The sequence below is a fragment of the Homarus americanus genome, unplaced genomic scaffold (assembly GCF_018991925.1).
Source record: "Homarus americanus isolate GMGI-L3 unplaced genomic scaffold, GMGI_Hamer_2.0 scaffold11347, whole genome shotgun sequence".
In the NCBI taxonomy this organism is placed as follows: Eukaryota; Metazoa; Arthropoda; class Malacostraca; order Decapoda; family Nephropidae; genus Homarus; species Homarus americanus.
In genome coordinates this window covers 99,976-112,007 of record NW_024725157.1, presented here as the reverse complement: position 1 = coordinate 112,007, position 12,032 = coordinate 99,976, and the positions used below count along the sequence as shown (strand labels likewise).

Here is a 12,032-nt window from a genome sequence, read left to right as displayed (position 1 = left end):
CTGGAATTACAGTACTTGGAGTTTCAGCTTCATTAGAAAGGCTTGTTGTGGTTGCTTGGGGTGCCTAAGTTTACACCGTTCACTAGGACACAGGACTTGTGTTTACACTTTGATGACTAAATTAACTGACATTACTCGCTCGGATCAAAGGTATATTGATGTGAATGGGGAAATCAAAGTGACTTGAAATGATAATGCTTGGAACTGTTGAACGTATTCCTGGTGGTTGACAGAGCAGCACATTTGTAGCTCACATGTGTCTTTTGAGGACGGCTAGACTATTGTTGGTTTGTTGGTGATTTTCTCTTCCATAATTCTTATTCATATATCATTAACAGTTTTATCAACTACGTGTGTTAAGAGGTGAAGTGAGTTTTTGCTTGTGACTGTTTCCTTTTGCTCTTGGATTTCTCTCTCATTATGATGTATGTTGGAGGGGTGAGCTACAGTGACTCATGTGACATATGTTGTTGCAGGCAGGGTGAGAGTGCTGGAGTGCCTGGCGCCCTGGCTGTGCATTAGCGCGGCTCGCCCGGTGGGCTCCGTGGGGTCGGGGGCTGCGCGCCACAACCAGCAGGAGGGACAGCAGCAGCAACAGCAGCCAGGGGAGCCCGCAGCTGGCTGGCTCCGCGACACCAGGACCACGCCCCCCGACAGATCCCGCCCACACTCGGCCCCAGTGCCGATCACCACCACAATGGTCAAGACCTTCCAGGTGAGACATGTAACTTGTGGTCTGATGGCTTTTTATAGTGAAATTGTGTCATCGTTATCAGTAATTTGGCGGTAACAGTGCAGAATGATAAGGCGTTACACATATTTTTGCTATTAATAAGTGATGGTGATAATCCAGAACTGTCATCTACCAGCAAGTGATAATAGAAATGATTGTGTACATCGGTAAGTGATTGTGATAGAAATAAGCATCTTTGCCAGCAATTGATGATGATGATCCGGAATTATCGTCCAGTAAGCGATGATAATTCTTATCATCTTACCAGTAAGGGGTGGTGATAATCAGGAATAATCATCTGTGCCAGTAAGTGGTGATAATCAAGTATTATCATCCATGATTAATAATTTTCCTCTACCAGTAAATATAGTGATAGTGGGAACTGGGAATTTATGGTGATAGAAATGATCAACAATATCGGTAAGTAATGGTGATAACCAAGAAGTGTCATCGAACGGTAAGTTTTGGTGATAGTCAGTAAAGTGACTTGTGTCGGTTTTAAGTGATCAAGTTAATTTTTTCTCCATAGGCTTACCTGCCGTCGTGCCATCGTACCTACTCGTGCATCCACTGTCGGGCGCACCTGGCCAACCACGACGAGCTCATATCCAAGGTTAGGTGTACTAATGCTGCGTATTTAGTTACCCACCATCACCACCACCACTATCCTGCAACCACTACTGAAACACATTATTTCGTCGTATTAACACTAGTAAACCTAATAACTGTCACCAAGACCCACTTTCCCTTATAAACACCAATAAAACCACTAACTGTCGTATTAACACTCACAAAATCCACTAATACCGTCCTTTATACAACCACCATTGACACCTCTCCACAACCACCAACCACCACGCCACTTCAACACTCCACTCACCTCCCTCATGAAAACTTAACTCCTAATGTTATACCATCACAGGGAACTTGTATTCGAAACATTGTAAACTACAGTTCTGTTTTTGGACATAATTCAGATCCCATTAGAGGGAACTGTCAATCGCGCTGTGATAGTGTGGATATAATGGTGTGTCGTAGTTTCAATAGCCATATCTCTCGTAAGAAGCCTAGTGCAGCATTCTGTGTCAGTAAAGAGACTTTTTCTACGTGCCAAGTAGGAGTATCGAATGCCATTTCATGTAAAGATTTGTATTTGTGAAACATTTCCTTGTGAAAGATTTCCACGGTACATCAGTGTTGTTTGTTTGCCTTCACATTCTACGCAGTTTGTTAATTCCAAGCACACATAACCTTCATTTGAGGCCTTAATAATGCCTCGTAGAAGTGGGGAACAAACCAGAAATTGTTACAGAGTGTAAATGCACCATAACTATGTGCTTTGGGAACAAAGTGAACCGAGAGTTAAAAGTAAGGAAGCCAGACAGTTATTTGCGAGTTTTTTTCATGAAAGACGTGACGTATATAATGATAGTCGTGTGTCTGGCAGGGCAGTGGCAGCCAGCGTCGCCATGGATACAGAGCTCATACTGCAACTTCCAATGCCAGAAGGTCATTTTACACGTGTTTGATTGTAAACTTGAACACCATTGTTCTCAAAAGCAAAATTGTCTGTCTTATTTTGATAGATAAATAGTAACGACGCAACCGCGGTGCCAAATAATTGTGGCATTTTGTTTTTAGACATTTCTAATAAACTTAGAATATTTAATCAATGGACACCAAATGTATTACGATATTTATATTTTGATGATCAGAAAGAGATCGCCCTAGTGACGTCTCTTACTGAACACAACACACTCAATTTAATTTGTCTTCGGCAGAGTAAATCGTGGTGACTAAATTGTTCTTTAAGTTTGAGATTTTCTAAAACTAGGAATGTCAGAGTTGAAAAGTAGGTCAAGTGGTTCCCAGTAGTGCTGGGTCTCGACGTAACCAAACTAACCCATTAAGACTAGGGATCATGAAGACTGGGATCCTTTAGGACGGCTCCAATCCTGATGGTTAAGTTAGGGTGGGGCTTATTTAAACTGTCAATTAAGAGGTACCGAAAGAAGGGATATTTACAGTACAGTATCATGTTATCTTTGCATACAAACAGGGTGCATGTACATACTGCACAAGCTTAATACAAAGGTGTCAGTTGAACAGTAAAAACAATTAATTGTTTGTGTGAGCCGACTCTCACACCCTCTCTCACTACATCCTCACTTGCCCTATGACCTCCTCCTATAGGTCCCCAGCCGTTACCAACACCTCTTCCCTCCCAGACCAGATATCCCTCCTCCTAGTCACAGGCCTGGCATTTGACATTATTAGGGACCTGCCACTCTTTGCCATAAACAGATAAAATGTACCGGGAACTTTCCCCCCACACACTCATCATTCTCTCACTTAATGTAACTTGACAGAACCTATGACCCTTCAGGCTTTTACGCCCTTAATGTACGAGTCATAAAGGCAAGTATGAACTTTTCATGCTTCCCTGTTGGGCGCTGTAAACGCTTCTGCGCTTCACCTTGCACAGGATGTAAGGGGGTGCCCAATAAACTAGCCCCCTCGGGGGCAAATCTGAATCTGAATCTGTTTGTGTGAGTTGGGGTGAGATGCTTTAATACGTTAGGCCATCAATGATTGTGTCGGAAAGTGATATTCTAGATTGTTAAAGGGAGGAATAACATGGTAGAGAGAATAGATAGTATAATTGGCTATAAAGAGAAAATTTGAAAAAAAAATGGTTGAACCCAGAACTCCATTTTATGGCTTAGTATGAATCTGAAACCAGGCATCTTGTGAATTAAAGCCATGAGTCCTGGGATATACACCCTCGTTTAACTCTGAGAAATTAATAGTTAAATTCCAAAAGGAGTCTTCAGAAGCAATACAGTACAGTAATTAATAATTAAAAGTAGAAAGCATTGATATTTGACTTTGGTCTGGCTCAGCTAAAGTGATGTCAGGCGTGAAGCTCTTCTGTTCCTCATGACTTCTTCACTACCCAGTCGGGGGAGGGAGGGAGGGTGTCTGTGTCGTCTAAGTGACTTGTGAATTCTGGAGCGAACTAGAAGTAGGCTGATGGTGGCTGCAAGTGTTAACCTTCAGCCCCAAGACAGTGGCGGATCCAGGAACATCAAAAGGGGAGTCCAAGAAGTTGTGGGGGGGTGGGGGGACATGGCAGAGCACAGCGAGCCCACCCGGTTGGGGAGCTTTGGGGAGGAGGAACTAGCTGTTAGCCTCCCCACATAATTTTTTTTTAAATCTGGCCAATATCATAGGCGTTTTAAGGTCCTTTTGAAGCCATGTGCACTTGATATTAACAGATGCACACTGTATTCTGCGGTAAATATAAATTACTTTTTACTATACAAAAAACGCCTGAGTACAATACTGCATTAAAGAAAAATAATTTAATTTTCTGATGAAAAGGGGAGTCTGGACCCCCAGGACACCCCTGGATCCGCCTTTGCAAGAGAAGAACCTTAAACTGAGAACCACCCATCCTCCCCCCCCCCCCAAATTGATCAGTCTGTTAGCTGCTTGGGCGGTTGTTCATGTCTCTTTTAGGCACTGTTGGCAAATACTGGGCATGTACTGGCTCTAGAATTTATCTGAAACTGTGCCAGTGTTGGTCAAATCTGATCTTGAATGAGCTCACTTCCAGTACAAAGCAACATGTCAGAGTACAGAACTGTACTGTACAGTATTGCTTACAATTATGGAGGTAAACCCAGTTAACCCTGATGAGGAATATGTTCATTCTCTATATGTCCAAAATACAGTACTGTAATAGGACAGCCTCAGAGTTGGGGGGATATGGACTATGACCTAGTTTCTGAAACACATTCTCCAAAAATTCTTATAAGCAAAGTCTCGTAAGATCACCAACTTCCTTTGCTCCGGAATATATTTTCAGTCTTGGGAGTCTTTTGCCATAATCCTTTTGTATTATTCTAGATGCACAACTGTCTTGGTATTATATTACAGAATTCTTAAAAGTGGAGTTTCCTCCTACAATAGTTTTACCGTCAACTCGGAAAAGAGTAAATCTCCGAACTTATCTCTAGACTTCCTCATGAACTGAAGAAAAAAGATGGTTTATGGGAGGGATCAATCTTTATTTTTTTACCAGTTTGGAACCATATTACTTCTTGGGGATGATAAGAAAACTGCTCTAGATGATATCACCTGAAATTAACTTAACAGTATGTTTTTATTCAGGTGATTATTTCATTTTACTTAAAAAGAAGATACTGCACAAAATGATCCATGCAAGGAGAAACCAAGTGACTTAGCATACACCATGAATTTCTTGACTATCTGAAAATTACACACCATTAATACCTCCCATACAATACTTATAAACAAATATACAATATTTTTAAGGGTGTTGTTGTTTTATGTAATGAGGGAATTAAATCAACCTTTCAATATCTCCTGGGTTGCATAATCTTGGATGAATAGCGTTGGTTCTGCTTCACATGTGGAAGACCCACTTTGTGGAAGCAAACATGATAGAGGTTGTACAGTACAGTATTCCAAATTTAAGGGTAATACTGTAGGTCAAAATCAGATTGTTACTCATTGGAGAAACAACCCAGCCCAGCCAATTAGCAAACACTTTGAAGCATTTCCATGTTTAAAATTATAACATAGGAAAGTACACAATACAGTACTGTACTTTACCTCTCCAAAGGAGATACACTCTGTACAGACTTCCAGTAATACTATTTCAGCACATGCCAGTGAAATTTTCGTAAGCACCTCAATCCAGAGTCAACTGCCAGTTCAAAAATATAAAGTAACAAAAGGTTTAGATTTCTCGGATTTCTCCTTGTCCTGGCATGGGGAATGTTTGTGGGTTTAATAACCCTTCAGTGTGATTTAAACAAAGATAAAAACCTCACATGAGCCTGTGAACACCAAGAACTGTATGGACTAGTGCCAGATTTCATTAGTACAACTACTGTATTCAGAGCAGAACATTTTTTTCAGTATTCCAATTGGTGAGTGAGAACCAGTTACTTGTATCTACATCAAACTAGATTGCATGGAGTATAGTGTGACTAAAGACCTTGATTCTTGACAACCCCACTAGGGCTGAACCAGACTGCTGATGTGTTCATGACTTGTTGCTTCATACTTTGAATGGTGAATTGTTGCTTCCAATGATCCCTTTTGGGATTTGCTGTGATGGGATGGATATTTACTTTTACTTTTATCCTCTTCACCACTGATCGGCTCGATAGCCGCTTGGGCGATCTGTCACATCTGTTACTTTTCCTTTTCTTTTATCCTCTTCACCAAATGATCGACTCGTTAGCCGCTTGGGCGATCGGTCACGTCTCTGTTACGCACTGTTGGCAAGTACTGGGCATGCACCGGCTTCTGAATGTACCTGAACCTGCTCCAGTGTTGGTCAAGTCTTGTCTTGAAAGAGCTCACACTTGGTGCCGTCACAACACTTTCTGGTATAATTCATGAATTAATCCCATTATATGATGTAAGAAATAGATGATTATTATTTGTTTATACTGTATGTATATATGTCCCTCATTTAATGTAACATATTTTTGTAACAACTTTACTCTTATATTGTCTTTATTATTCTTTATGTTTATTTAATTATTTACTTATTCTTACTTATTTCTTTTACTTATACTCGTGAGAGGTGGAGAGAGTAAGGGAGGTAGTGAGAAGGTAATCGTTTACGTTTGAGGAGGGGAGTACAGGACTAACAGTTTGTGGTTAGGCTAGAAAGGCCTACACCAAGGGGAGACTCAGCCGGGAGGCTGGTTAAGGGGGACTAAGATATCAATACTTCACAGAGGGGAAATATATGATAGTTATTATACATATATATATGACTCACCGTATTACTGCATAATACCAAGACATCTATAACACATCACTCTTTCTCAATAAGGGGGGGGGGGGTGAATTAGGACTCTTATTAACGGTTACTGTATTTATTGAATACTTTATATTAGGGTTTGACAGTTAAACTTCAAAATAATAAACCTATGTTCCTAGCGAGTTAAACGGGGACCACGTATCTCACAACAAATGGGAACTTAAGGATTTACCAAATAGAATACACCCAAATACCTGCCATGTGGCCACCACAGACGTCACACACCTCCCTATACAAAATTCCAACACAGACTGCAATTCAAACCGAGTGAACCCACAAGGAACGCCAAAACTTCCATGACGTCATACCTCATAGGCTTTCTCATTGGTCAAAGACAGGCCTAAGGCCTTCATACTGTTGGCTTAAAATTGGCGGGAATTCTCAAGTGGCGGGAAACTCATGACATTGTTACTATGATGTCATAAGAGTTAAACCTGTTGCAATGATGTCATAAGAGTTAAACCTGGAATAGTCTTTTTTACTATAATTCATGTCACCAAGTGAAGGCCATAAAAAAGAATTTATGCTGAATCCAGTGCTAAGTGAAGATGTGTGGCCTTGAACTATTAAAAAAAAAAGAAGGAAAGAATTAGTAAAAGTTGTGGTCTAAATAATTTGATAACAGGATTAACAAGATCTTGGAGAGCAGCTTTCACTTTTGGGAAATAAAAAAGCATATTAAATAAGGAGTCTTTGTGTGGAGTGATGTGATATTATACAATGTTGGTATAATACATCATACTAAAGGGTGAAAGTTGCAATTTTTTTTGGCTTATATGGTAGTTTTTCTCTTTTATGAGTACAGTATTGGAGAATAGATTAGATACTGTACTGATGAATGCTGTTGAAAATATACATGTACCTGTACAGTATTTTTAAGTGAAGAGTTCCTTGTCTTATTGTAAATGGTGATTGGAATAGTGAAGCATGAGTATGGAAACTTATGAATGGGATAATGAGAATGGATGAATATGCATGTTGGTTATGACTAAAGCATATACATATTAGTGTCATGGAGAGAAGTAATTCCAGAGTGTGATTCATAAAAGTAGTTTAATTTGTCTCAGAATGAACTAGGTATACAATGCTTACTTGAGGAACTGAGTTAGAGGAGGGTGATAAAGGAGTAGGTGAGGTAGAGTAGGAGGATATTAAAGCCATTATATTTGAGTAAGGTTAAAAAAAATATCTTATGATCATAATGTTCCTGTCAGTTTATATATGGATATTCATGAGCCTTTGGATAATTATATACAGCACTATAATCTGCCTCATACATGTGGGAACTATGATACTGATAACATGAGTACACTAGATTATATTTCTTGTGGCAGTGATTTAACAAAGGACGGATTTATGCATTTCCTGAAGAATGTCTTCTTTTGTTTGTAATTATGATAAATATTGATACAAGTGGTAGTTACAGAAATCCCTTAGAAATTACTTAAACCTCTTACACCCTGTACTAACATTATTTCTTTTTTTTTCAGTCATTTCAAGGAAGTCAAGGCCGGGCCTACCTATTTAATTCTGTGTGAGTATAATTACTTGGATAAAGTCTTACAATTTTTTTAGAAATTGTTAGATTCCTAGTTGTACACTATATGGTAGAGAGTAGAAATTGTTTGTGCTTTTTTTTTTATTTAATTTTTAGTTGAATTTCAATGTCATTACTTTGAATCATTTTTCAGACAATGTACAGTACTGTAGTTTAATGATTTTAACCATTTTCACTGTGGGGATGTCACTTTTAATATTTTATTTGGCTAATGCCAGATGATTTTATTCAACACAGAGGGGACTCTATACTCAAGTGGTTAAGTCAGTTATTTATTACAGAACTTACACTGCAGTTTTATTTATTGTTCATGCTTTTAAGGCACAGCATATACTTTTCTTTTAAATAAGAGTTATCTGTGAGGATGGGTGTTGGGTTGCTTGAATATGTTGTAGCACATCAGAATGGCAACTATAGTTCTTGCTTCTTATGTGATATTTATTTAACACGTGAATTAGTTTTGATTGAAGAATGAAGGGTTTTTGTATGTACTTGGACAGAGCACAGTTTGTCTCAGCATGTTAGAATGAAGATTAACATATAATTTTGGGCATATTCATCCAAACATTGTATTGTAGTCATTAATGTCTAATTTTAATGTATCATTACACCACTCATCAGCTTACTAACCATTCGGTGGTCAGTCTTCTCTGTTGCGACCTTCATTGTTCAGTGTTACTGCATTGGTGTGCCCTATATTTTCTTTTAATTAAAAAATTATAGCTCTGTTGCTGGTATGGTTGTGTAACTGTTCAAACTAGTTGTGTGCAGCTGTATGTCATGTGATATAATAATGGGCAAAATAAATAATATCTGTACAGTTCAAATGTCAATTTGATGGTTTAAGCAGTGAATTTAATTGTGTCATTTTATTTGTAGTCCTCTGCCTCGACAGTGAGTTATATTGTACTGTATGATTTGTTTGAAGCCAAATTTGGCATGGAAATCATGTATAGAAAGTTGAAGAGAAGAGCAATGAGATTTGTACACTTTAGCCAACACCTCAGTGGGGTGCTCTGACCATTAAAAGACCCAGATGTCTTCATTGCAAGTTTTGCTTAACAAATAAAATACTTATGAATTAATTTTTTGTTTACTTGTTTATTAGCCAAGCCATTCAGATGTACTTTGGCTCCCCAGATTCTCACTGTCAGCAGGTACTGTTGCTGTATACTGTACTGCACTCACCTTTTAATGTACTGTACCTGAGCATATCACCAGGTCTGTTTTGTGTCTACATTATTGTAAGACTGTAGACATTGTAATATGATTCTTCATTTTAATGGACTGAATAATGATTTGTACCCTGAGGATCAATGATAAATCAATTATTAGGGCCGCTTCATTTGACATTTTTTGTCCTGTGTGGAGGACATGTCTTCACACGGGCGTGTTTTTCATGCTTCAGTTCGCCTGCATCTGCCCATGATGGAAGATGTAAACAGAATTATTTATGCGTACTGTATTTGATGAACAAGGTTCTGAAGAAGAAAAGACAGTGCACATGGTGGGATCATCAAAAAACAAAAAAATCCAGTATAGTACTGTATGTACTAGACTATTACAAGGAGTATTTTACACATACAGTATTCAGATCTGAAAACTGATGAAGTTAAGTTTTCCAATTATACACTGTATATATATATATATATATATATATATATATATATATATATATATATATATATATATATATATATATATATATATATATATATATATATATATATATATATATATATATATATATATATATATATATATATATATATTTATACTACAGTACAGTATTTCTAAATATCCAAAATGCATATGCATAATACTGTACATAAATACTTAAAAATACATTCTTTATTTGACACAAATTATCACAGCACTTTCAGCCACTACCAGAGATGCACCACAACTGATGTGCAAGAAAAACATGCTCGTTTGAAGTACTGTATTCCATTGCCATATACTGTACAGTATATGAAGACTTCTAGAACACTCGGCATATTTTTTGCATGCTGTGATTCAGAAGTACACGCGTGAGGTGAGCGTCCGCGCCGTGCATTTGATTTTTCCCGCACGTGCTGTGTGTGAACGGCCCCATCGAACTTCATTCATTTATAAAACGTGCAGGAAAAACAAGTTTGTGTGAAGTGGCCCTTAACCCATGCAGAGGATCTGTGGATAGTACAGTACAGGACAGGTGTAATTCAGTAACTGAAATTAGAGCAGATGTTTTCGTACTGATGCCGGAAGAAGCAAATCAGGTTCTGGCTTAAGAGTTGATACCTTTAAGCGGCCTACTCAGTTTCATGGCATTTTCTGGAAAATTGAATTTTCTGTTTCAATCTTTTGTACAGATATTTGAATCGTTGATGTGCTTTGGATGGCATGTATCAAAAACTTGAATCCAGACCTTATACAGTACAGTACAGTATTTTATTTTGATGGGTTAAATATCTATGGATTTTCTAATTACCTTATCTCTAGATTTGTGTTTGAGCTGTTGGAATAAAAACAACCACACAAAGGAGTTGTGTCAGGCAGGTAACCCAATCTAATACCAGTACTTAGCAAATTTTCCATGCATTGGCTCCCATTTCTTTTGCTTTTAATACAGTAATCATATTCATGATATAGGGCCTAATACCATGACATTTTTTTTAGTATGAATCTAGTTTTAGAGCTGATGATTATGAACTGATATTTTACAGGGTGAACGTGGGGTGTGGACCTGCTGAGGAGCGGGTGCTCTTAACAGGCCTTCATGCTGTTGCTGACATATACTGTGAATGCTGCAAAACAACGCTTGGCTGGAAATATGTAAGTTTAGTCATTTGTCGATTCATTGAAACTATAAAGTTTTGAAAACTATCCTTAAATATTTTTCATATATTGTTTCATGAGGTATGCGATCAAAAACCCCAATAAAGTCAAAATATACAGTATACTACATATAAATATTGCCACCGCACTCCAGGATCTGTGTCCTCATATCCAGCACCTTAAGTAATTGTAAAAAGCAGGAACATCCAGGCATAAAACCATGTTGGTGATCCTTTTCAAGGTTGTTTTGTGGTAGATGTTTCATCCTTGCATCATGTACAGTATGTCATTTTCCATTTACTCGGGTAATGTTAATCTGTTTCTTTTCTGGTACTAAACTAACTGCCCTCTCTCATAACACTAAGTGCCTGGCACTTTTTTTTTTTTTTTTTATAAATCATACAATTTTTTTAGATGAAATATCAATTATATCATGTACGTAGTACAACATTGGATGCACTGCTTTTTATCCTATCAGCAAAGTTACCGGTAAGCAACCTTGGGTCTGGTTAGTACTTGGATGGGTGACCACCTGGCTCTAAGAACACCAGATGCTGCTGGTATCTCATGGCTTTGTCGGTTGTCCATGGTCAAATTGACTGAATATCAATTACTGTATTATTATAAAATTACATATAAGTTTTGAAAGTTAAACCTGTATCCTCAGTAAAGTACTGTATGCAGTTTATCCTGAGAGAATAAATATCATTTAACTAAATGAGTTACTTTGTCGTTTTCATAGCTATGTATTCACTTATCATAAATTTCACTTGTATTATTATTGAAGTTATTTTTCTCTTTGCAAAAAGCATGAAGTGTTATATCATCTTCCAGTCTTTTACAGGTTACAAGAAGGTCGAGAACCAAATGGTGCTTCTGTCCCTCTAAGTCTTATATATTTTTCATTATGCTGGGGAGAACTTTTAAGTGTACAGCATTCAGTTTTCCACTCTGTTGCAGAAATTGTAAACAGATTTTATTTCATTTAGAGTACTGTACAGTTTAAACATTGCTATGATATTTGATTATCTGCAAATTTTGCTTTTCTTGTTAAT

The 12,032-nt window shown here is 37.7% G+C and overlaps 1 protein-coding gene across 4 annotated transcripts in view; it reads left to right on the top strand.

Annotated features, from left to right (window-relative positions):
* LOC121864749 (protein yippee-like 2) overlaps positions 1 to 12,032 on the top strand; it is a 100,481-nt gene that overhangs the window by 81,008 nt on the left and 7,441 nt on the right. For all 4 annotated transcript variants that reach the window (XM_042363917.1, XM_042363919.1, XM_042363916.1 and 1 more), the window contains 4 exons: positions 477 to 715; positions 1,263 to 1,346; positions 8,093 to 8,136; positions 10,866 to 10,974. In XM_042363917.1, coding sequence (XP_042219851.1) covers positions 477 to 715; positions 1,263 to 1,346; positions 8,093 to 8,136; positions 10,866 to 10,974 — 476 coding nt within the window. The remainder of the gene's footprint in view (positions 1 to 476; positions 716 to 1,262; positions 1,347 to 8,092; positions 8,137 to 10,865; positions 10,975 to 12,032) is intronic.